Source organism: Mandrillus leucophaeus, unplaced genomic scaffold (assembly GCF_000951045.1).
Source record: "Mandrillus leucophaeus isolate KB7577 unplaced genomic scaffold, Mleu.le_1.0 Scaffold296, whole genome shotgun sequence".
Taxonomy (NCBI): domain Eukaryota; kingdom Metazoa; phylum Chordata; class Mammalia; order Primates; family Cercopithecidae; genus Mandrillus; species Mandrillus leucophaeus.
The window spans coordinates 3688599-3713313 of record NW_012103098.1 but is presented as its reverse complement, the minus strand read 5'-3'; the positions used below and the strand labels follow the sequence as shown (position 1 = coordinate 3713313).

Here is a 24715-nt window from a genome sequence, read left to right as displayed (position 1 = left end):
AATAAGTGATGAGAAGTTCTAACTTTAAGTTTCTACTAAAAATACAAAATTAGCTGGGCGTGGTGGTGCATGCCTATAATCCCAGCTACTTGGGAGGCTGAGACAGAAGAATCGCTTGAACCTGGGAGGTGGAGGTTGAGGTGAGCCGAGATCGCATCATTGTACTCCAGCCTGGGCAACAAGAGCGAAACTCCGTCTCCAATCAATCAATCAATCAATAGGACAATTCTTCCTTACAGAAAAATTCCAAATAATAAATGTAGAAGGAAAGAGGAAAATAGAAAACCACCATTAACATACTACAATAATAATTAGTTCTAGGTAAGACCCATTGATGAACGTTGAAATTAGTGGGTAAGGCTTGATGCAGTGGCTCATGGCTGTACTCCAAGCACATTGGAAATGTGAGGCAGGAGGATCACTTGAGTCCAGGAGTTTGAAACGAGCCTGGCCAACATATCGAGACCTTGTTTCTACAAAAAAGAAAAAAAAAAATTAGCTGGGTGTGATGGCGTGCACCTGTAGTCCCAGCTACCTGAGAGGCCGAGACTGGGAGATCTCTTGAGCCGAGGAGTTTGAGGCTACAGTGAGCTGTGATTGGGCCACTGGTGACCAGCCTGGGCATCAGAGCAAGACCCTATCTCTAAAAAATAGTGTTACGGTCATGAGAGACCAGAATAGACTGAGAAGCTGCCATAGTTTAGGGGAGACTAAGGTGATATGACAGCTAAATGCAACATGGTATCCTGGATGGGATCCTGTAACAGAAAAAGGATATTAATGGAAAACTGGTGAAATCCAAATAAAGTCTATAGTTAAAAGCAAACAATAAGCCACCAGCCCCCTGACTGCACCCCTCAAAAAAAAAAAAAACTAACAGAAAAACCCCACAAAGCTCCTGGTTCCTTCCTGCCTAAGATCCAAATGGCATTGTCTAGAGCACCTCAGTTCTGGCATTTATATTCTAGTTCTGAATTCCTGTTACCTTTGGGAAAGACCTTTTGGTTGTGTAGTGCTTATGTCTGGGAAGCTCTGACGAATTTGGGGACAGGCTTGTGGTCTATGTAACTCTCAAAGCCTGTCTACCCATTGAACAGAATGCTACTCAGCAGGCTGAGGACAGGGGTGTGCACATGGATCCGCCTACTCCAACCCCAGTCCTTGCTGGTACTGGATGTTACAAATGACATTCCCGCTATCAGGAATCTTCCCTGGACCCCCAACCTTTTTTGTGTGTGTTTTTTAATAGACGGAGTCTCACTCTGTCGCCCAGGCTGGAGTGCAGTGGTGTGATCTTGGCTCACTGCAACCTCCGCCTCCTGGGTTCAAGTGATTCTCCTGCCTCAGCCTCCCGAGTAGCTGGGATTACAGGCACCTGCCACCATGCCTGGTTAATTTTTGTATTTTTAGTAGAGACTGGGTTTTGCCATGTTTGCCAGGCTGGTCTCGAACTCCTGACCTCAGGTGATCCTCCCGCCTCAGCCTCTCAAAGTGTTGGGATTACAGGCATGAGCCACCACGCCCGGCCCCCAACTATCTTTTAAGGTATTACCTTTAGACATTCTGCTTATCTTTCAAGGCCTGACTCACATTTTACCTCCCATATAGTTCCTGCATGATCATCACATGTATTAGTGTCTTTCAAATTCCTGTGATGTCGTCAACCTTAAAGTTCTTTATATCTGTTGATCTGCCCTTCCTGTGATATTTAGCACACCTTGCCATGTTGAGTCTATCTGTGTACATGCCCTGTCTCCCTAAGCAGAACACAAACTTCTTGAAGGGAAGGAGTCTTACAAAACCTTCTAAACTTCTTGAAGGGAAGGAGTCTTAGAAATATCCCTTGAAGCATCTAGGATAGTGCTTGCCATAAGCCCTCATGAAATGACTGGCAAGTTTGAATGAGTGAATGCTTTACGACACTGAAAGGAGTAATATTGTCCCTGTTGGCAGATGAGAGGTGAATGGACTTGCTTAAAGTCATACAACTGATTATGAGCTATATTTGGAGCCTGGCTGCTCAGATTGTCCCTTTCTGAGCATTCTGAGGCCATGAAACTTCCTCACTCTGATCATAGCACTAAACTATAGTAAGAGTGATGGCTATCATTTGTTGTGGGCTTACTCTGGGCCAGGCTTGGTTCTAGGCATGCACACTATTCAGTCCTCACAATAGCTCTGAGGTATGGGCCTCACTATCCTCATTTTGTAGATACATCCACTGATGTTCAGAGAGATATAAATAATTTGCCTTAGATTCCCAGCTAATAAGTTGCTGAGTTGAGATTTGAACCCAGGTGTGTCTGGCATCAAAACTCATTCCCCCTCACCCCTGTAAAGCAATGTCTTTCCCTTTGTTTTTTCAGACCCATCCCTGGAAGGCATGTGTGGCACTGAGCATGCCCAGTTGGGAGAAGATGGGCAGCAGCCACCGCGGTGCACTTCAACTACCTCATCTCAGTCTGAGCCTTCAGAGCAGCTTAGGCACCACCAAGGCAAGAACCTAGTCTCAGAGGACCCCAAAAAGAAGAGAGCTCAGAAGCCCTCCCACATGAGAAGAAACATACGGTGAGCTGTGCTCTGTGTAAGAGGAGAGGGAAGGGAATAGAGGTTTTACCTTCATCTTAAGGCTGTCAATAGCAGAAAGACTGATTTGGGAAGGAGAATTCTCTCTCCAAAGGAGAAAAGTGTCAGGTGTGTGTCTCCATTAATAGTGAAGGTGCAGCTCAGGATCACTGGACTTGGGCTTTCAGAGGACTGTAGGGAGAATGAGAAAGGCCTTGACCACTGTGGGAGGGTGTTCTGCTCTCTGGAGACCCCAGGTGGCAGCCCAAAGATGATAAGGTGCTCTCAGCTGGACTTTCCGGTTTTTCCTCTATTTTTCTTATGTCTCAAAACAAGACTTTACAAGTTGAGTTCTCATCTTCTTAGATGTCAACTTCTAATGGTAGAGGACTGTCTGACCCAAAGCAAGGCTCCTTCTAAGAGCAAAAATGTGAACTTCTTTAACTGTCCAAATCCCCAACAGTTCTTCCTTCTATCAAATAACAATATGTGCCATTGAAAGGAAATGAGTGATATCTTTTTCTCCTTCTGCCTCCACTTAAAAAAGAATAACAATAATGCCAACTTGAAATATTACTCTGAGTTTGAAAATAATATAAAATCCCTGTAACCTTAGTTTCTTTTCTTTTTTTTAAATTTCTTTTCTTTCATTTTTTTGAGATAAAGTCTCTCTCTGTTGCCCATGCTGGAGTGCAGTGGCGCAGTCTCGGCTCACTGTAACCCCCACCTCCCTTGTTCTAGCAATTCTTATGCTTCAGCCTCCTGGGTAGCTGGAACCACAGGTGTCCACCACCACCCCTGGCTAATTTTTGTATTTGTAGTAGAGACAGGATTTTGCCATGTTGGTTCAACTGGTCTGGAACACCTGGCTTCAAGTGAACTGCCCACCTTCGCCTCCCAAAGTGCTGGGATTTCAGGCATGAGCCACTGTGCCCGGCCAATCCTAGTTTCTTTTCTACATGACAATACTATTATTATTTTTTTTTTTCTTGAGATGAAGTCTCACTCTGTCACCCAGGCTGGAGTGCAGTGGTGTAATCTTGGCTCATTGCAACCTCTGCCTCCCAGGTTCAAGCGATTCTCCTGCCTCAGCCTCCTGAGTAGCTGGGACTACAGGTGTGCACCACCACACCTGGCTAATTTTTGTATTTTTAGTAGAGACGGGGTTTTGCCATGTTGACCAGGCCGGGCTCGAACTCCTGACCTCAGGTGATCCACTTGCCTCAGTCTCTAAAGTGCTGGGATTATAGGCGTGAACCACTGCGCCTGGCCAACAACACTATTTTTAATACTGCTTTTCAGCTTTGTGAATCAAATATTACTCTAGTTTATTCTTGATCTGTTATGTGGAGAGATGAGTTGGCAGGGGCATCTGTCAGGGAGTTAAATAATATGGAAAGTATGTTTTTCTAGAGCCATCTGAGCTTGATGTCCTATTTTTTTAATGCTGTTCCTTGCATGGGTGTGGTGAGGCTGATGTGGCTTCTCTTTCTCCTGCCTCAACTCTCTGAGATCAGCAATGGCTATTTCTCTCTTTATCTTGCCATTACATTGCCCAAATCTTAATTGAACCCAAGTGCTGTCTCTTATGTGAATGTTTAGAAAGCTACTCCGGGAGGATCAATTGGAGCCTGTTACCAAAGCAGCACAGCAAGAAGAGTTGGAAAGAAGGAAGCGCCTGGAGCAGCAGAGGAAAGATTATGCAGCCCCTATTCCTACTGTTCCGCTGGAATTCCTCCCTGGTAAGCAGTGGACATGGCAGGGAAGGCCCTTTGCTTCAGGAGGAAGAAGCCCTAGGTGCACACAGTGGTCAAAAGCAGATCTGGAATAAGATTGTGGCCTCTTGGCTGGGTGCTGTGGCTCACGCCTGTAATCCCAGCACTTTGGGAGGCCGAGGCAGGTGGATTGCCTGAGGTCAGGAGTTTGAGACCAGTCTGGCCAACATGGTGAAACCCCATCTCTACTAAAAATACAAAAAAAAAATTCGCCAGGTATGGTGGCGTGCACCTGTAATCCCAGCTACTAGTAGGCTGAGGCAGGGGGAATAGCTTGAACCAGGGAGGTGGAGGTTGCAGTGAGCTGAGATTGTGCCACTGTACTTCAACCTAGGCGACAGAGTGAGACTCCATCTCAAAAATAAATACATAAATAAATAAAAATAAAATGATTGTGGCCTCTCAGGAATCCTTTAAAGTCATTCAGCTTCTTGAGAGCACACAATCAGAAGAAAATCATCTAAAAGCTAAAATGAATAAAAATGTACTCTTTAAATAGGTTTTTATCTAGATTTTTTCTCATAACTTTGGATTTTAACTTGCCAAAAGATTGGGACCTTTTCTAGTGGTCAGGTGGATAGCAGGAAGAAAAAACCAGTAGAGAAAGGGAATTTGGAAGGAGGGCTGAGGTTTTTGAGATGGGCTCTGTTTCTCTTCTTGGTGGATACTCCCCAAGAGAGCTATAAAAGAAAAGGGGTGGTGAATTGTTTTGGGAAATATGTTAGAGCCAAATGTGGTCTTGACATCGTTCCCTTCCATTTTGCTTTTCCTAGAGGAAATTGCTTTAAGAGCAAGTGATGGTCCCCAACTGCCTCCTCGGGTCTTGGCCCAGGAAGTCATTTGTTTGGACAGTAGCAGTGGCAGTGAGGATGAAAAAAGCAGTCGAGATGGTAAGATGAAACCAACCTCCCTTTCTCCCGACCTGGTGTTCATGCTGAGATTGACTGTACTTTGAAAAGAGTCCAGTCCTTCCTCATTCAGTTTGGGATGTGGCTTTGACTAATTTCCCTGTGTCTCATTGGTAAATATAAGTTTTTTGCTTGTCTTAACTTGAGCTGAAAGACAGAAATAGTAAAAGTCAAAATTTTAATAAGTGATGAGAAGTTCTAACTTTAAGTTTCTGTAGTCTTCTGTTCTGACTGTGTGCCGTAAATTATCTTCACTCCCTGGATTTTTGGTTTTGCTTTTTTTGCTGTCTCAGAGGTGATAGAACTGAGCTCTGGAGAGGAGGACACTCTGCATATTGTGGACAGCAGTGAGTCTGTCAGTGAAGACGATGAGGAAGAAGAGAAGGGTGGCACCCATGTCAATGATGTCTTAAACCAGCGTGATGCCCTTGGGCGGGTCCTTGTCAACCTAAACCACCCTCCAGAGGAGGAAAATGTCTTCCTTGCCCCACAGTTGGCACGGGCTGTGAAACCTCATCAGGTACAGCAAACCTTGACTGTTTCTCCTTTTCCTTTTTGTTTCCTTGTTATGAACATTGCCTGCTGGTGGTTGTTAGCGTCACAGCCTGTGAAGTACTTGTTTGGTACCAAGAGCAGCTTGTTCAGCTATTGAAAAGACCTGCTACTTCCTTCCAGCAGTTGATGCTTCAGGATTCCTGATGAATAGGAAGGGATGGGGAAAGGGAAGAGACAAGCTTCAGGTTTGCCCTACCCCGTAGAAAGCACTGGATCTCTTGACCTAATAATTTGAGCCTCTTTCTGTGGGATCCCATGACTGAGGTGGTCTCTGGCGAGCAGTGCTTTGATTAGGAAGGTCTGTATCTAGAAGAGATGTGAGAGTCAGAAGATGGAGGGACTTTCTGATAGGAGGGAGTAGAGTAGTTTGTGTTGATCCAGACCCTGGAACCAGGACTGGTGAGTAAAAGTTCCATGAAGACAGACATTGACTCAGTTTACAATTAAGAACTTTTTTTTTTTTTTTTCTGAGACAGGGTCTTGCTCTGTTGCTCAGGCTGGAGTGCAGTGGCACAATGTCTGCTCGTTGCAGCCTTGACCTCCCTGGCTTAAGTGATCCTCCCTCCTCAGCCTCCCAGGTAGCTGGGATTATAGGCCTATACCACCACACCTAGCTAATTTTTTTTTTTTTTTTTTTTTGTAGAGATGAGGTTTCACCATGTTGCTCAAGCTGATCTTGAATTCCTGAGCTCAAGTGATCCACCCGCCTCAGCCTCCCCAAGTGCTGGGATAACAGGCATAAGCCATTGTGCCTGGCTGAGAACTTTTTGTTTTTGAGACAGACTCTTGCACTGTCGCCCAGGCTGGAGTGCAGTGATTATGACTTCCTGCAGCCTTCACTTACTGGGCTCAGGTGATCCTCCAACTCAACCTGAATAACTGGGACTATAGCCTCCTGCCACCATGCCCAGCTAATTTTTAATTTTTTTGTAGAGATGAGGTCTCACTGTGTTGCCTAGTCTGTTTTTGAACTCCTGAGCTCAAGTGATCCTCCTGCCTTGGCCTCCCAAAGCATTAGGATTACACGCATGAGCCGCCGTGCCTGACCTAGTAACTGTATTTTTGTACCCATTAGCCAACGTCTCTTCCTCCCCCTCCTCTCCCTTCCCAGCCTCTGGTAATTACCATTCTATTTTCTACTTCCATGAGATTGACTTTTTTAGCTCTCCCACATGAGTGAGAATGTGTGATATTTGTCTTTCTGTGCCTGGCGGGTTTCATTTAACATAATGACCTCCAGTTCCATCCATGTTGCTGCAAATAACAGGATTTCATTTTTCATGGCTGAATAATATTCCATTGTGCATAGGCACCACATTTTCTTTATCCTTTCTTCCACTGATGGACACTTGCGTTGATTACATATTTTGGCTATTGTGCATAACTCAGCTTAAAAACTCTGCTGCTGTTGTTGTTGTTTTTGAGATGAAGTCTCGCTCTGTAGCCCAGGCTGGAGTGCAGTGGCACAATCTTGGCTCATTGCAATCTCTGCCTCCCAGGCTCAATGATTCTTCTGCCTCAGCCTCCCAAGTAACTGGGATTATAGTTGTGTGCCACTGTACCCGGCTAATCATTTGTACTTTTAGTAGAGACGGGGTTTCACCATGTTCGCCAGGATGGTCTTGAACTCCCAACCTCAGGTAATCTGCACACCTTGGCCTCCCAAAGGTCTAGGATTACAGACATGAGCCATCGAGCCCAGCCTTAAGAACTCTTTAACAGGCTGGGCGTGGTGGCTCACACCTGTAATCCCAGCACTTTGGGAGGCCGAGGTGGGCAGATCACCAGGGCAGGAGATTGAGACCATCCTGGCCAACATGGTGAAACCCTGTCTCTACTAAGAATACAAAAATTAGGTGGGCATGGTGGTGCATACCTGTAGTCTCAGCTACTCTGGAGGCTGAGGCAGGAGAATTGCTTGAACCTGGGAGATGGGAGGTCGCAGTGAGCTGAGATCGCACCATTGCACTCCAACCTGGGTGACAGAGCGAGACTCTGTCTCAAAAACAAAAACAAAAACAAAAAAAACTACTCCTATGGAATGGGCTGCCTTAAGAGGGTGAGCTTCCCAACGCTGAGGGAAACCAGACTGACTGAAAGATCCTGTCAGGAATTTGACACTACTGATTCATGCATTACATGGGGCATTACACTGTACTAGTGAATGCTTTTCTGTTTTTTCCAAGAGGACTGTCACCAGCAAATAGACCAGTCAAGGTACAGGGAATCTTCTATGGCCATCCACACCTGCTATCTATTATAATGCCTTCTCATTTACTTAATTCTTACTAATTACAAAGTGAGTAAAAACTGGAGCCCTCATCTTTTTGAGCCCCTCTGACATTTGTCTTTGTCCCTTGTCAGATTGGCGGAATCCGGTTCCTTTATGATAACTTGGTGGAATCCCTGGAGAGGTTTAAGACCAGCAGTGGCTTTGGCTGTATTCTGGCCCACAGCATGGGTCTGGGGAAAACTTTGCAAGTGATCTCTTTCGTCGATGTCCTCTTCCGCCACACGCCAGCCAAAACAGTCCTTGCCATTGTGCCGGTAAGAGTTTTTGGGAAGGCACCACTTAAGTCACTCCTCTGAAGAGCTCTGCATTAATGCCTTTACTGGGCACCAAAAGGCTTGATGAGCTCAGCTCTGAGTTTGTTCCATAAAACTCTCTTTTTGGACTTGGCTTTCTAATAGGTTAATACTCTTCAGAATTGGCTGGCAGAGTTCAACATGTGGCTTCCACCTCCTGAAGCCCTCCCGGCTGACAACAAGCCTGAAGAAGTCCAGCCTCGGTTCTTTAAAGTTCACATCTTGAATGATGAGCACAAGTAGGTGGCCTGCCCTTTCCTCTCTGCCCCTTTCCTTTTAGACTTCTGTCCAGAATCTGATGTTAAGACAGTCTCTTTGAGTATGTAGCCTGTGCATCCAGATTTGTTTTGGTTTCTTGATGTGTCACTTTCTCTGTTCTTGCTACTCATTTTTTTCTCTACCTAGCTTTTCAGGAAAGCCAGAGTTAAGTAGCCTGAGAAATTTCCTGTGTTCTGCTTTAGGAGGCTTTTATATCTTGAAAAATATGTGGGGATGGTCATATTTTCCCCATGCATGTTGTAGTAAAATTCAACACGAAACAATGCATCTTTCCATTGTCAGATTTTTTTTGTTTTGTTTTTTGAGACGGAGTCTTGCTCTTTCACCCAGGCTGGAGTGCAGTGGTGCGATCTCAGTTCACTGCAACCTCTGCCTCCTGGGTTCAAGTGATTCTCCTGCCTCAGCCTCCCGAGTAGCTGGGTTTACAGGCGCCCACCACCATGCCCGGCTAATTTTTGTATTTTTAGTAGAGACAGGGTTTTGCCATGTTAGCCAGGCTGGTCTCGAACTCCTGACCTCAGGTGATCCACGCACCTCGTCCTCCCAGAGTATTGGGATTACGGGCGTAAGCCACCGTGCCTGGCCTCTACTGTCTAATTTTTTACTTACTACATTTCACTTTTCTTAAAAACCTAATCATTAGTCACTTCTTTTAGGCACTGGTCTGCAGTTGACCTTTAATGGTACAACTCCCAAAGCTTTGAAGGGTGTAAGCCTCGCTTTGTTTTAGATTTAAATAAAATTATCTATCTATGTATGCCATAAAGTCAACCTGATTTCCAAAAGTCTAAAGCTATTTCTTGGTTCAACAAACCAGCTCTATATGCTAACCTTTCCCCTCATTGGTATGGATAATTGAGAAGGTAGACTTACTGTATTTTTTGCAGAGGGTGCCTTTTGTGATGTTTGGACACACATAAAAATGAGGAGATGATGAGTTGACCTCACAGGTGGTTGCTCTGCTTTCGTAGATTTCAGGACTTTTAGTCCACATGCAATCAATGAAATACAGTGAGGGCTCTGGTGTTTGGAAGTGGAGTGACTTACTGAGGGTCATCTGGTCTCTTCTCTTTCCTCTTTACTGTTTGTGGCTCTTTATTCACTTGAGCCCAGGCAAGTAAACTGCAGAATGTTGCCCTTCCTTCTGTGACCTTGTATTTATCATGGGATTGAAATGCTCCTTCAAATGTTGAGTTGTAGTCATGCGTGAATATCCAAGGGGATTTTCATTTTCTGTTGCCTTATGTAGTTGAATTGCTATGTTTCTTGTTGTTTAACCACCATCAATGATCCAGTTCATCCTGAGTGCAATTAGTTTCTCTGAGATGATGGGAGGTCCTTGGGTGGTAGGCTAGCTAGCCCTGTGCTTGCTGCCACATGAAATCTTTGGTAATAAGAAGTTCTGAATGTACATCAACACAGCTTTGATTGTGAGCAATTCTTCCTTGGGAGCAGTGGAAACAATAATTCTTGAGATATAATTCACATCTCACACAATTTTCTCTGTTTACCTTGCAGGACGATGGCATCTCGTGCTAAAGTAATGGCTGATTGGGTGTCAGAGGGTGGGGTGCTACTGATGGGGTATGAGATGTACAGACTCCTCACTCTGAAGAAATCATTTGCCACAGGTAGACCGAAGAAAACCAAGAAACGTTCTCACCCAGTCATCATTGATCTAGATGAGGAAGATCGGCAGCAGGAGTTTCGGAGAGGTGGGCAGCCTATCCCAGGAATACTCTTGTTGGTGTTTCACGAAAAAAGAAATCATGTCTACTAATAGCACCTAGTCAGATGTAAAGGGCATTATTGATGTGAATTTGTTATCATGGATCAAAAATCCTGGTTCCCAAGATGAGTAGGATGACTTCCAATGGCTCTTAGAAGGTACTGCTTTCTCTGCCAGCTGTGCAGTTATGGTTAGGCCAGGCCACACACTGACTTGGGGGAGATTATTCCTCTGTTCGTCTGTCCCTGTTTCTCTCACAGAACAGTTGGAATAGTAACCATTTCCTTTACCACTTTCTAGAGATGTTCTGAGAAAGCATGAAGAAAATATAAAGTGTTTAAATCACTAATATAAAGACAAAGTAGTAATACTATTGTTTGTGAATTTATAAAAAAGAATGTATCCCAGTTGCTTTTAGTGAAAACCATTCCTGTCATAGTTCTAATTCTACTCCATCTTCTAAGGGGCCTTTGCTCATTTGCGAAAGAAAGTTTTTAAGGGCTCAGAGGCCATTTCACTTTATAAGTCTCTTCATCTATGAGATTATGTTTGTTTTAGGTTTGCTTCTATGGTAGAGCTGGGATGAATTTGCCATTTAGCAATGACTGGAGAATAACTGCGGGAAGACCCTGTCCTTTAGCTAGCTCTTACCAGCCAGCCTTCAGATGGAGTCAAGACGCTGGCAATGGTGAGAGCCCACTAAAGTGTCTGGATTATTCCCATTGGTTTCATCCAGATGCATTTTTAATCCTAGGCTGGCACTCTGTAAGGTCCCTCTCTCTGCTGCCCAGTTGGTCCAAGCCCTAGGAATGCAAGTCAGTTATACTTTTCACATAAAGAAAAACAAAGTAAGGAAAGGAACAGGGGAAAGGGATATTTATTGCAAGAGTCAACTGCCAGATTAGCGTCATACCAAGTCATACCAGTCATATCCAGGAGCTTGAATGGCTGGCACCCTCTCAGCAAGGGGGGCTGACTCTTGCTTCCTGCTTCCTTCATTTCTTCTGTCTTCTCCAGGGTGCACCCCTACTTCTCATATTATTGACTAAGAGCAGGCCCTGTCACCCTCTGACTCCGGATCCTCTTCCCTCCCTAGAGTTTGAGAAGGCTTTATGCCGCCCTGGCCCTGATGTAGTAATCTGTGATGAGGGACACCGCATCAAAAACTGCCAGGCCAGCACCTCACAGGCTCTGAAGAATATCCGCTCTCGCCGCCGGGTGGTGCTGACTGGGTACCCTCTGCAAAACAACCTCATTGAGTACTGGTGCATGGTGGACTTTGTGCGCCCAGACTTCCTTGGCACCCGGCAGGAGTTCAGCAACATGTTTGAACGCCCTATCCTGAACGGGCAATGTATTGACAGCACACCTCAGGACGTCCGCCTCATGCGGTACCGGAGCCATGTCTTGCACAGTCTTCTGGAGGGCTTTGTGCAGAGGTGAGCCATCCTCAGGGTCCTGCTTCCTGAATTTTCAGAGGGCCCTGTTGCCAAGGGCATGCCAAGCCTGTTATATAGGATAGGATGTTGGAGTAGGAGGGCCCCTTCCCTGAGGCAGTAGTAAAACTTTGCTTCCTGTGACAAGCTAGCAGATGGTGGATATCCACTGTTTCAATTCTCTGAAAGTTTGGCCTAGAAGTGCTTCTCTCAAAAGTTATCTTTAAAGGTACTGGAGACACCTCTCTTGCTGAGAGAAGCAAGAAAAAGGTACCATTTTGCTGACTTACCTTAGGCTAGTCTAAAGCAGATCCCTCATTTTTACTTGTTGAGATGGCATATGGAGTGAAAGCTCAGAGAGGCAGCCCAAATTAAAGTAAGAACCTCAGGTTCCCCTGTCTCTGTCATGCAGTCAGACATGACCTGGGACAGGTCAGTCTGCCTCTTAGTGTTAGTTTTCATCCTTAAGGTGAGTTTCTTCTTGCTTGTTGAACCGCTCTGCATTATTGCAAGGCTGCAGTGCATGTTGAGATCCTCAAGAGGGAGGTGTGGTAGGAGTGCAAAAGGCTCTGTTTTTATCTTGCTGTGACCCCTCCTGGCCACACTACCTTGCCATTTCTGATCTGTTTGCCTCCGTAGGAGAGGCCACACTGTGCTGAAGATTCATCTCCCTGCCAAGGAAGAAAATGTGATCCTTGTGCGGCTCTCCAAGATCCAGCGAGATTTGTACACGCAGTTCATGGATCGCTTCCGGGACTGTGGTAGCAGCGGTTGGCTGGGGCTGAACCCCCTTAAGGCATTCTGCGTGTGTTGCAAGGTGCATTGGGGCCTCAGGAAAGATTGAGATGGGTACTAAGGATACACATGGTCCCAAGGGAGTTACTTCTACTGAGAGTCTTCAATAAAGGAAGAATAAAGTGAGAAGGGGCCACCTCAGTTTACTGCACTGGAGGTTTGGGGGCTCTAAGGAGAGAGGTGCTGGTTGTGTACCACATAACTCCTGGGGGTGCCATTCACACAGTGTAATATAACTGATGCTTCCTGCAGTGTGCAACTCAGCTGCACAACTTGTTATACCAAGGGGGATAATGGAAAAATACTGTGGGGCAGTGTTTTTGACTGCTAGCATAATCAGAATTCAAGAGAGATATAGCTTAGACAAGTTATTAGGGATACCTTCCATTGGATTCCATACTAATCATATTGAGATTGCTTTCATTCTTTTGTTGAGGGACCTGTTTCATTGACTTTGTACCTCTACCTCTGGCTACTCTTTAGCAGACCTGTTAGGTATTATTCTTAATTGGCCACTGCTTTGATAAGTCAGCAGAAGGTATGTGTCTGGGCTTAGGAGGGGTTTCCAAATATTTCTTTTATAGCCACAGTGCTGGGTCAAGGCCAGGAAACTAAGGCAAACATGTTCTGTGATGATGCTTTGGTGTCACTGCATCCTTCCTTCTTCCTTTCCTCTCTTCTCCTGGGAGTTCTCAACTCTTGCTAGGAATACTACCTGAAATGATATGTGATTGATCTACTATAAGTCAGATACATTTTTGTCTATAGTTTTATACAGTAGCAGACTGTAGCCACACTGTGAAACTGGAACATTCTTACTCTTATTTGAATAAGAATGTCAAAAAGGCTTGTGACAGCTTTTTTGATTATGTAGCAAACATACTTACTGGTATGGCTCCTGGTATGAATGCTCCCATTCATGTGTCATGGTGACCAGAACTGGCAATGAAAACAAATATGCAGGCTCTTTGGCTGTGAAGGGCTCTGACTTTAATTTTTGGTGTGACAGTGTTTACTGTGGGACGTGTGTGTTTGAGCAAGTATGTGTTTCCAGACTTCCTGGGACACCCTTGCATTGTTCTTTGTCCTGTGTCCCCTCTCCCTTTCCTTGAACCTCAGATCTGGAATCACCCTGATGTGCTGTATGAAGCCCTTCAGAAGGAGAGCTTGGCCAATGAGCAGGACCTAGATGTGGAAGAACTTGGCTCTGCGGGGACCAGTACCCGCTGTCCACCACAGGGAACAAAAGGCAAGGGGGAGGATAGCCCCTTGGCTTCCTCAGTGGGAGAGGCAACCAATAGCAAGTTCCTACAGGGCGTTGGCTTCAACCCTTTCCAGGAGCGAGGCAACAACATCGTCACATATGAATGGGTAAGTCAAACAGATCCTTCAGGAACCATAAACTATTGCTGAGAAGGGGTGGTGCAAGTCCTGCCTGGGGAAAGGGTAGGGATGCACGGCTAGGGTCTCTTTATGGAATTACAAAGGTGGCCAGTGAGCTGCTGCCTTGGAAGGAAAGAATTTTATTTCTAGTGATCTGACCTTGCACCTGCTCCAAGCTGCCTTGTTTCTCTCTTGCAGGCCAAGGACCTTCTGACTAATTACCAGACTGGAGTCTTAGAAAACTCTCCCAAGATGGTACTGCTTTTCCACCTGATTGAGGAAAGTGTGAAGCTTGGGGACAAGATCCTTGTGTTTAGGTAGGATGAGAAACTTCCAGTTGAGGCTGTGTGTCTGTGGTAAAGAATGACAAAACCACCACAGAACAAGACCAAGGCCACTGCCCCCCTACAAGTGCTTATTGTGAGGACCTTCTTGCATGTTGTCTGTCTCTTGGAGTTTCTTTCATTGCCCAATTTGATTTCTCCACAGAGAACAATTTAGAACCCTAGGTTAGCATTGGAGTCTAATCTTTCAAATTCTGGCCTGTTTTTGTTTACTTTGAGAGCTAAGGATAGTTTTTACATTTTTAAAGGGTTATAAAAAACGTACAAAGAATATGCAGCAGAGACTCTATGTGGCCAAGAAAGCCTAAAATAATTGCTATGTGTCCTTTTACGGAAAATGTTTGCTGACCCTTGGTTTAATCTTCTGTCCCTCCCCAACCTTTTATTTTCGGTTTTAAGCTTTGTCTGTAAAGCCAAATAAGTGATGTAGTTTGCTCCAAGTTATATTCTCAGTCTGGCTAGAGCTTTGAGTCTCATTAAGACTTGACTCCCCAGGAAAATGAAGTTGATTGCTTCTCCTCCTTTATAATCTGACCAGATTATGCTCCAAGAAGAACCAAGTGGCAGGAGCCTGGCTCAGGAGCCTCAGAGTGAGGGCTTCCACATGTGACACACTTTGAGAGGACAGTAGTGATTCTAGCTTGGGGAGAGCCTAGTGTTGATTTTATGGATCACTTCTAAGGACACTGGCTCTCATGATATCTTGGAAGCAGTTGAGTGATTTTGTCTCTCTAGTAAAACCCATAATCATATCTGATGTATATTCATGCAGTGGTAGTGTTTAATGCTAAATGCTATTTGTTACTCTGCATTGAGCTAAACCCCAGAAACTTTCAACTGTGGAAGTGAAGAATGAAGAGAGTATTTTTCAGTGTGGTGGTAGTCATAAGTATGTGGATGACTCTGCTCCCATTATGTGCTAGGAAGGATACCCTTGGTTGTTCTTGGTAGAGTTACCTCTTTCTTTTTCTTTTTTTTTTTTTTTTTTGAGATGGAGTTTCACTCTTCTTGCCCAGGCTGGAGTGCAGTAGCGCGATCTTGGCTCACTGCATCTTCCACCTCCCAGGTTCAAACGATTCTCCTGCTTCAGCCTCCTAAGTAACTGGGACTACAGGCACGTGCCACCATGCCAGGCTAATTATTTTTGGATTTTTAGTAGAGATGGGGTTTCATCATGTTGGCCAGATTGGCCTTGAACTCTTGACCTCAGGTAATCCACCCACCTTGGCCTCCCAAGTGCTGGGATTACAGGCGTGAGCCACTGTGCTGAACCTAGAGTTACCTCTTTTTTTTTTTCCCCTTTTTTCTGAGACAGAGTTTCACTCTTGTTGCCCAGGCTGGAGTGCAACGGTGTGATCCTGCACTGCAACCTCTGCCTCCCAGGTTCAAGTGATTCTCCTGCCTCAGCCTCCCAAATAGCTAGGATTACAGGCGTGTGCCACCACACCCAGCTAATTTTTGTATTTTTAGTAGAGATGGGGTTTTGCCATGTTGGCCAGGCTGGTCTTGAACTCCTGACCTCAAGTAATCCACCTGCCTTGGCCTCCCAAAGTGCTGGGATTATAAGCTTGAGACACTGTGCCCAGCCTAGAGTTACCTCTTACTAGTGCTAGGTTCTGGAGCTCCCATTGTCAGAAAGTTGTACAAGAGTATGAACCTATTGGGAACAATGTTCCCTCAATTCTGGGAGCCATCTGAACAAAATGTTTTCCATTTCAGCCAGAGCCTTTCCACCTTGGCTCTCATCGAGGAATTCCTTGGAAAACGAGAAGTACCCTGTCCACCTGGTGCCGAGGGGCAAGGAGCACAGAAGTGGGTTCGAAACATTAGCTACTTCCGTGAGTTCATTGTTGCGTTGTTCTTGAAGCCTTGGCAAGGTCTGCTTAAGGGTTTCCTTTCCTTCTCTCTCTTTTCTTTTTCTCCACTCCATCAAATGCATAGGAATATTTGTGATTAGCCAAGGAGCAGGGGAATACTAAGAGCCAGTCGTTGCGTACAGGGTACTGTACTAGGGGCTGGGGGATTGAGAGAGATGGGAGAGTATAGAGAAATAGAAGGCATAGGCCTTCTCTTCATCTGAGATATGACAATTCAAGAACAATTGAGTGCCCTAACTGGGGTTCTAAGGAGGATAGAATCACTCTGGTGAGGATGATTGGCCAAGGCGTCTCAAAAATGGGGAGGATTTGAATATACGGGGCTATTGTTGCCTGAGGATCATTCCAGGCTGAAAGATCAGAGTGAACACAAGCCTAGATCATGCATTCTCTGTGGGGGAGGTAATACTTTAAAGGGCTGAACTTTTTTTTTTTGAGCAGAGGGTGGAAATCTTAACTTTTAAAATGTGTAAGTCACAGATATACATACAGTACATAAACAGATATACAGTATATCTGTGGTATTAAATTTCATGGAGGACATAGTGTCATTGGGGAAAAAAAATCATTCCTTAGTGGGGTGGTAATGAAAAAAAAGTTGAGAAATACAGACCTCAGCACTGCTGACATTTGGGCCAGATAATTCTTTGTTTTAAAGGGCTGTCCTGTATATTATAGGACATTTAGTAGCATCCCTGGTTTCTACTCACTAGATGGCAGTAGTGACAACCAAAATATCTCCAGACATTGCCAAATGTCCTGTGGGGAGTGGGAGTGTGGAGAAATCGCCCTCATTCCACTGCCCTAATGGAAGGATTTAGAGAGCTGGAGGTTCAGGGAGTAGCAGGAAGACCCCCACACAAGGTGTGGCTCAGAGCTTGCCCTATAACTCAGTGGTGAGCTGTGCTTGGAAACTGTTGGAACTCAGGTTGGAAAGGTAGGTTTGGGTCCTGACATAGAACCCCGGTACCAAGCAATTAAACTGTTGCTTCCTACAACAGTAGTAATTCAGTTTTCCAGGTGGTATTTCATGCCCTTAGTTTTGCTGTTTACTCAAGATGATAAGTGTTACCCTTACTATTTATGTTTCTTAACTGAAGTTTTTTTTTGTTTTTTTTTTTTGGGGAGACAAAGTCTCACTCTGTTGCCAGGCTGGAGTGCAGTGGCGCGATCTCAGCTCATTGCAGCCTCCGTCTCCCAGATTCAAGTGACTCTCCTGCCTCAGCCTCCCAAGTACTGGGACTACAGGCACAGGCCACCACGCCCAGCTAATTTTTGTATTTTTAGTAGAGACGGGGTTTCACCATGTTGGCCAGGATGGTCTCGTGATCTGCACACCTTGGCCTCCCAAAGTGCTGGGATTACAGGCGTGAGCCACTGCATCCGGCCCTGAAGGCTATTTTTTCTCCCTCTTTTGAGCTTCCCACCTTTCATTCATGTGTTTCATCCTACTGTTCCAGATGTATTTCCTTTATGTCTCCTTACAGCAAGTTCTTAGCCTCAGGAGCTTGTTAAAAATGCAGATTCCTAGTGGAGGAACATAATCCATATCAAAACACAAACTCTTAGTCCTTCTGCACTCACCAGAACTCACAAGACTGAGGCAGAGAGGTCACCTTGAGCCAGTATTTTCCAAATTCCCTAGGTGATTACTATACACTCTGAAGTCTAGGATTCTTGGCTTTAGAATTGACCTAAGAACTAAAGGGGAGAAATGTAGTTTATAATCCATGGTGCACCTGAGAATCACCTGGGGATATTTTCAAATTGTAGATGCCTGGGCCTTACTTACTGTAGGCCCATGATATGTCCAAGGGGTGAGATCTGAGCACTGTTGTGTTTCTGTTTGTTTTGCTCTTTAAAAGACATTGCCCAGTGATTTTGCTGTGTATCCTTGCTCTAATATATCCACTTCTTATGGTTTTCCTTCCTCCTAGGGCTAGATGGTAGCACCCCTGCCTTTGAGAGGGAGCGGCTCATTAATCAGTTCAATGATCCCAGCAACCTCACCACCTGGCTGTTCCTTCTTTCTACAAGGTGAGTGGATCCCAAGAGGTGAGGTCAAAGGAATCTGTACAGGCTGTTGGCCACCTGGGCTGGTACCCCAAAACTCCAAGTTCCCTCAGAAGAGATCAGCTTAGATTTGTAATTGTTTTTGGGGTCAGAGAGGGGACTTCAAAAGGAAATTAGGTTAGCAGGGCAGTCATGATGGTATCATAAAATTTTTTGAGACCTTCATTAACAATGGTTGTGGCTCATGCCTGTAACCCCAGCACTTTGGGAGGCCAAGGTGGGAGGATTGCTTGAACCCAGGGGTTCAAGACCAGCCTGGGCAACGTACTAAGACCTTGTCTCTACAAAAAATCAAACAATTAGCTGAGTGTGGTGGCATGCGCCTGTGGTCCCAGCTGCTTGGGAGGCAGAGGCAGGAGGATGGCTTGAATCTGAGAGGTTGAAGCTGCAGTGAGCTCTGATTGAGTCACTGCACTCCAGCCTGAGTGACAGAGTGAGACCCCATCTCATTTTTGAAAAAAACAAACAACAGCAACAAAAAATATCCAAGGGTTTTAATTGGCTTTTCTCTCAGGAGTGTTATGAGGCTTAGATGATGTGGTGAATGTGAAAGTGCTTTAAAAAGGAGAAAGTGCAAGGTAACTGTAAAAGGCTGATGACATTGTCTCATGCCAAGCAGCTTGAAGGCTGTGCTGCCTTCTGCCATCATAATGCCCTTGGCAGGCTGTGAGCCAGTCACTCTTCTAAGCTGTTGGACTAAAAATAGTGGAAACATCTGTGTGCAGAAGTTTCCCCTCACCAAGGAACATCACTCCAAGGCCAGGATGTGGGGGCCTTACTTGGTACAGAGAAGAGGAGAGTAAGTTTTCTTTCTGAGCTGGTAGACACTTTCATGTTGGATTTCAGGGCACAATTTTCAGTGCTTGAGGAATGTACTGTTTATCAGCAGGACAGCAAAATCCTTGAGTATGTTGTGCTTAGGGCTTAGGACAGAGTAATATTGGGGTAGAAGTCACAGAAGGCAAAACTGATTTGAAAACCTTTTTTAAGACTAAAGATTCTGTGATTGTTGGCTTGTCTTTTAAAGGGCCGGATGCTTGGGTGTGAATCTGATTGGTGCCAACCGAGTGGTGGTGTTTGATGCTTCCTGGAACCCTTGCCATGACGCCCAGGCAGTATGTCGGGTATACCGTTATGGCCAGAAAAAGCCCTGTTACATCTATCGCCTTGTGGCTGATTACACTCTAGAAAAGAAGATCTATGACCGTCAGATTTCCAAGCAGGGCATGTCAGGTGGGCCATCTTCCAGACTTCAGAGAGGCACATCTATACAGCCTTTTAGTATCAAGGGTGGGAGAGGAGGAGCAGGATATGGGAACACAGGCAGGCTTCGAGAAAGCCATCATTTCCTCCTATCTCATTCTGATTCACATTGCTTAAAAGGTAATTGACCTCAACTTGTTGAAGGTGAGTTTAATGATAACAAACCAAGCTCGTTATACAAGTTCTCCCCTTATATGATGTTTCCAGTGTCACCAGGACCTCAGACCTAGTCTTTGACTTTCAGATATGGGATGACTTTTCATTATTAGTGACAGTTATGCTACTTCTCTCTGTTGACCTTTACAGTTTTTAATGCGGTGTGCTGACTTTCTCCATGTTTTTATCCTTCTAGATCGGGTGGTGGATGATCTAAATCCAATGCTGAACTTTACCCGGAAAGAGGTAGAAAACCTACTGCACTTTGTTGAGAAGGAGCCAGCTCCCCAAGTTTCCTTGAACATAAAGGGGATCAAGGAGTCAGTCCTGCAACTGGCTTGTCTGAAGTACCCTCACCTCATCACCAAGGTAAGAACTTGGTATGCATGCAGTCCCCGGAGTGGGAATCTCTCTGTCAAGGGAGGCTTGTCTTGTAAGCTTGTTTTCTTCATCCAAGGTGATGTTTCATGCAGGTGACTTGGACTCAAGGGCTTCTTTTTCTTGCCCCACTCAGTCCCCCTCCCTTTCCCCAACCACTTACCCCCTTCCCTAATCTGGTCCTGGGAGTGCTAAGGTTAGCCATGTATAATAATTTGGCCAGTGTGAGTCTTCTTAGCAGAAAGAGAGGGGAAATTTCTAAAAATGTAGTTTGTTAATTATCTGAACTCCCCCATTCTTTTGATAGGGAAGGCAGGCTTTGATGTCTAAAGCTGGTCCTAGGTTAGAGCTATAAATTACACTCTTGACAGAAAGACAGTAAACCAGCCTGTGTATCTATGAGCAGTCTCTTCACTAGTGCTGGAGACAGCCAGCTCTTTTCTTGGTCTTAAAGTAAGGCTCATTATCCATCAGCCATATTGGTAACTAAATCAACATCCTCCTGTGTCCCCAGGAGCCTTTCGAGCATGAGTCATTGCTCCTGAACCGAAAGGATCACAAGCTAACCAAGGCTGAGAAAAAAGCAGCAAAGAAAAGCTATGAGGAAGACAAACGCACGTCAGTCCCCTATACCCGCCCGTCGTATGCGCAGTATTACCCTGCCAGTGATCAGAGCCTGACCAGCATCCCTGCCTTCAGCCAGAGAAACTGGTGAGTTGATGCTTCCTGGAACCCTTGCCATGATGCCCAGGTGGTATGTTGGGTATACCATTATGGCCAGAAAGGGGAGGGTCTCCTGCTGGGCCAGGCACAAACACCTTTCAACTTGTTCATATTTTAAACAAAAGCAGAGCCTACAACTTGTTCCTTGACTGCTGTGAATTGACAGGCTCTGCTCTAGGGTAGGTGTGAAAGTAGTTCAGCAGCCCTGCTGTTTTGAATGGTTCTGGTTTTGACTGCCCTAGCTGGAAAAGTGAGCTGCTGGCCCATGACCCAGGAGAGTCCTTCTGGACACCTGGATAGGAGTCGGGGATAAAACTTCCCAAAAAGAGGCCCAGCCATTCCACACAGGTGCATCTTACCCCTAGCACCTTAGTTCTAGGCCTCACTTAGCAGTGATGTTCAAGGATAAAGGATCTGTTCTCTCAGATTACAGTCAGGGAATCCTGCTGCTCCTAAGGGGATTCATTCTATGTCTGTGCCATGATCTGGAACCAAAAAATCTCCTTTTTGAGTACAACATCTAGACTTGTTCAGAATATTAACAGAATAGAAGCCAACTGCTAAGCAGAGAGAGAGGCTCCTTGTAAGATATTACAGAACAGTTATCTAGGTTTAATTTTTTTTTTTAATTTCAAAACAGTGCCTCACAGCTCTCACCCTCCACTTACTGATCAGATCTGCTACCTGATTCAGTAGCTTGCATTTTTAATTATTTGATTATCTTGAATTAAAAATAATTATTTGATGTGAACAGATTTAAATTTTCTTTCTTTTTTGCGACAGGGTGTTACTCTGTTGCTAGGCTGGAGTGCAGGGGTGCGATCACAGCTCCCTGCAGCCTCGACCTGCTGGGCTCAAGTGATCCTCGCACCTCAGCCTCCCAAGTAGCTGGGACTACAGGTGTGCATCACTATGCCTGGCTAATTAAAAAAATTTTTTTGACTGGGCGCAGTGGCTCACGCCTATAATCTCAGCACTTTGGGAGGCCGAGGCGGGCAGATCATCTGAGGTCGGGAGTTCAAGATGAGCTTGACCAACACGGAGAAACCCCATCTCTACTAAAAATACAAAAATTAGCTGGGTGTGGTACCGTGTGCCTGTAATCCCAGCTACTTGGGAGGCTGAGGCAGGAGAATTGCTTGAACCTGGGAGGTAGAGGTTGTGGTGAGCCAAGATCGTGCCATTGCACTTTGGCCTGGGCAACAAGAGCGAAACTCTGTCTCAAAAAAAAAAAAAAAATTTTTTTTTTCTTTTAGTCGAGATGAGGTCTCACTGTGTTGCTCAGACTGGTCTAGAACTCCTGGGCTCAAGTGATCCTTCCATATCAGCCTCCCAAAATGTCATAATTACAGGCATGAGCCACCATGCCCAGCCTAAAATTTTTGTTCCTTATTAAGATTCTCATGTTAAAAACAAACAAGCTGCAGCTCCCAGCCTGATCGATGCAGAAGTCAGGTGATTTCTGCATTTCCAATTGAGGTACCTGGTTTGTCTCATTGGAACTGGTTAGACAGTGGGTGCAGCCCACAGAGGGTGAGCCAAAGCAGGGCAGGGCATCGCGTCACCTGGGAAGCACAAGGGGTCTGGGGATTTCCCTTTCCTAGCCAAGGGAAGCCGTGATGGACTGTACCTGGAAAATTGGTACACTGCCACCCAAATACTGCGCGTTTCCAATGGTCTTAGCAAACGGCACACCAGGAGATTATATCCCGTGCATGGCTCAGTGGGTCCCACGCTCATGGAGCCTTGCTCACTGCTAGTGCAGCACTCCAAGATCGAACTGCAAGGTGGCAGCCTGGCTTGGGGAGGGATGTCCACCATTGCTGAGGCTTGAATGGGTAAACAAGCAGTCCGGAAGCTGCAGCTGGGTGGAGCCCACCACAGCTCAACCAGGCTTGCCTGCCTCTGTAGATTTCACCTCTGGGGGCAGGGCATAGCTGAATAAAAGGCAGCAGAAACTTCTGCAGACTTAAATGTCCCTGTTAGACAGCTCTGAAGAGAGCAGTGGTTCTCCCAGCACAATGTTTGAGCTCTGAGAATGGACAGTCTGCCTCCTCAGGAGGGTCCCTGACCCCCGTGTAGCCTAACTGGGAGACACTTCCCAGTAGGGGCTGACTGACACTCATACAGGTGGGTGCCCCTTTGAGACGAAGCCTCCAGAGGAAGGTTCAGGCAGCAATATTTGCTGTTCTGCAGCCTCTGCTGGTGATACCGAGGCACACAGGGTCCGGAGTGGACCTCCAGCAAACTCTAACAGACCTGCAGCTGAGGGACCTGACTGTTAGAAGGAAAACTAACAAACAGAAAGGAATAGCATCAACATGAACAAAAAGGTCATCTACACCAAAACCCCATCTGTACGTCACCAGCATCAAAGACCAAATGTAGATAAAACCACAAAGATGGGAAGAAACCAGAGCAGAAAAGCTGAAAATTCTAAAAACCAGAGCACCTCTTCTCCTCCAAAGGATCACAGCTCCTTGCCAGCAACAGAACAAAGCTGGACAGAGAATGACTTTGACAAGTTGACAGAACCAGGCTTCTGAAGGTCGGTAATAACAAGCTTCTCTGAGCTAAAGGAGGATGTTCAAATGCATTGCAAGGAAGCTGAAAAACCTCGAAAAAAGATGAGACAAATGGCTAACTAGAATAAACAGTGTAGAGAAGACCTTAAATGACCTGATGGAGCTGAAAACCGTGGCATGAGAACTATGTGACGCATGCACAAGCTTCAGTAGCCGATTTGATCAACTGGAAGAAAGGGCATCAGTGATTGAAGATCAAATGAGTGAAATGAAGTGAGAAAAGTTTAGAGAAAAAAGAGTAAAAAGAAACGAATAAAGCCTCCAAGAAATATGGGACTATGTGAAAAGACCAAATCTACGCTTGATTGGTGTACCTGAAAGTGACAGGGAGAATAGAACCAAGCTGGAAAACACTCTTTAGGATATTATCCAGTAGAACTTCCCCAACCTAGCAAAGCAGGCCAACATTCAAATTCAGGAAATACAGAGAACACCACAAAGATACTCTTCGAGAAGAGCAACCCCAAGACACATAATTGTCAGATTCACCAAGGTTGAAAGGAAGGAAAAAATGTTAAGGGCAGCTGGAGAGAAAGGTCGGGTTACCCATAAAGGGAAGCCTGTCAGACTAACGGTGGATCTCTCGGCAGAAACTCCAGTAATTGGAGACCAGCCTTGGCAACATAGTGGGACCCAATCTCAAAAGAGAAAGTCACTCTCTTTCAAAACTTCAGACTTTACTTCTGTCATTTCCCAAGATAGTATTGCTCAGGAATGGTCTCTTCTCTTTTCCTCCACCGGCATCCCCCTCTTTTTTTCCCCCCCTCTTTTTTGGGCTTTTCTGTGTAACATCAGGAGTGGACTAAATCTGAGCCCAGTGAGAAAAGCCACATGGAGAGAAGATGTGACAAATGGTCCAGGCTGGCTATAAGGAGATGTCAGCTTTGTTTCTGGCTTAGTTCTGGCCCTATGGGGGCACCAGCTTCTCACAGCATTTGATGAGTTCATGATCCTGCTGAGTTTTTTTTTGTCCACATGGGTACATGTGAGGAACACTTCTTACCCAAATTCTTAGTCTTAGTGCCTGCAGGGTATGAGGCTTTGGCTGGGTTTCTGTTACATTGATACCTGACCAGGGCCTCTAACTCCTGCCAAACCATCCTAGGAAGACATTGGGGAAACAGGCCAGATAGTACAGGTCTGGGGCCCATCTGGGAAGTTGGAGGTCCACAGGGACAAAGGGCCGACCAAAGGGGCCTTTAAAAACCTAAGAGCAATGTGATTGAGGAGTCATGCAGACCAGCTCCAACAGCAGAGTGGTATAAAAGTGTTATTTTATGTGCCAGTCTTCAGTCAGATGAGGAA

The 24715-nt window shown here is 45.4% G+C and overlaps 1 protein-coding gene across 1 annotated transcript in view; it reads left to right on the top strand.

Annotated features, from left to right (window-relative positions):
* Window positions 1-24715, top strand: part of LOC105544039 (testis-expressed sequence 264 protein) — a 133825-nt gene that overhangs the window by 50221 nt on the left and 58889 nt on the right. The window contains exons 2-17 of the mRNA XM_011986274.1: window positions 2367-2568; window positions 4168-4307; window positions 5114-5230; window positions 5542-5768; window positions 8168-8350; window positions 8495-8628; window positions 10187-10383; window positions 11494-11836; window positions 12473-12650; window positions 13748-13999; window positions 14210-14328; window positions 16075-16193; window positions 18170-18269; window positions 19333-19538; window positions 19921-20093; window positions 20617-20813. Of these exons, the coding sequence (XP_011841664.1) occupies window positions 2367-2568; window positions 4168-4307; window positions 5114-5230; window positions 5542-5768; window positions 8168-8350; window positions 8495-8628; window positions 10187-10383; window positions 11494-11836; window positions 12473-12650; window positions 13748-13999; window positions 14210-14328; window positions 16075-16193; window positions 18170-18269; window positions 19333-19538; window positions 19921-20093; window positions 20617-20813 (2887 nt within the window). The remainder of the gene's footprint in view (window positions 1-2366; window positions 2569-4167; window positions 4308-5113; window positions 5231-5541; window positions 5769-8167; window positions 8351-8494; window positions 8629-10186; window positions 10384-11493; window positions 11837-12472; window positions 12651-13747; window positions 14000-14209; window positions 14329-16074; window positions 16194-18169; window positions 18270-19332; window positions 19539-19920; window positions 20094-20616; window positions 20814-24715) is intronic.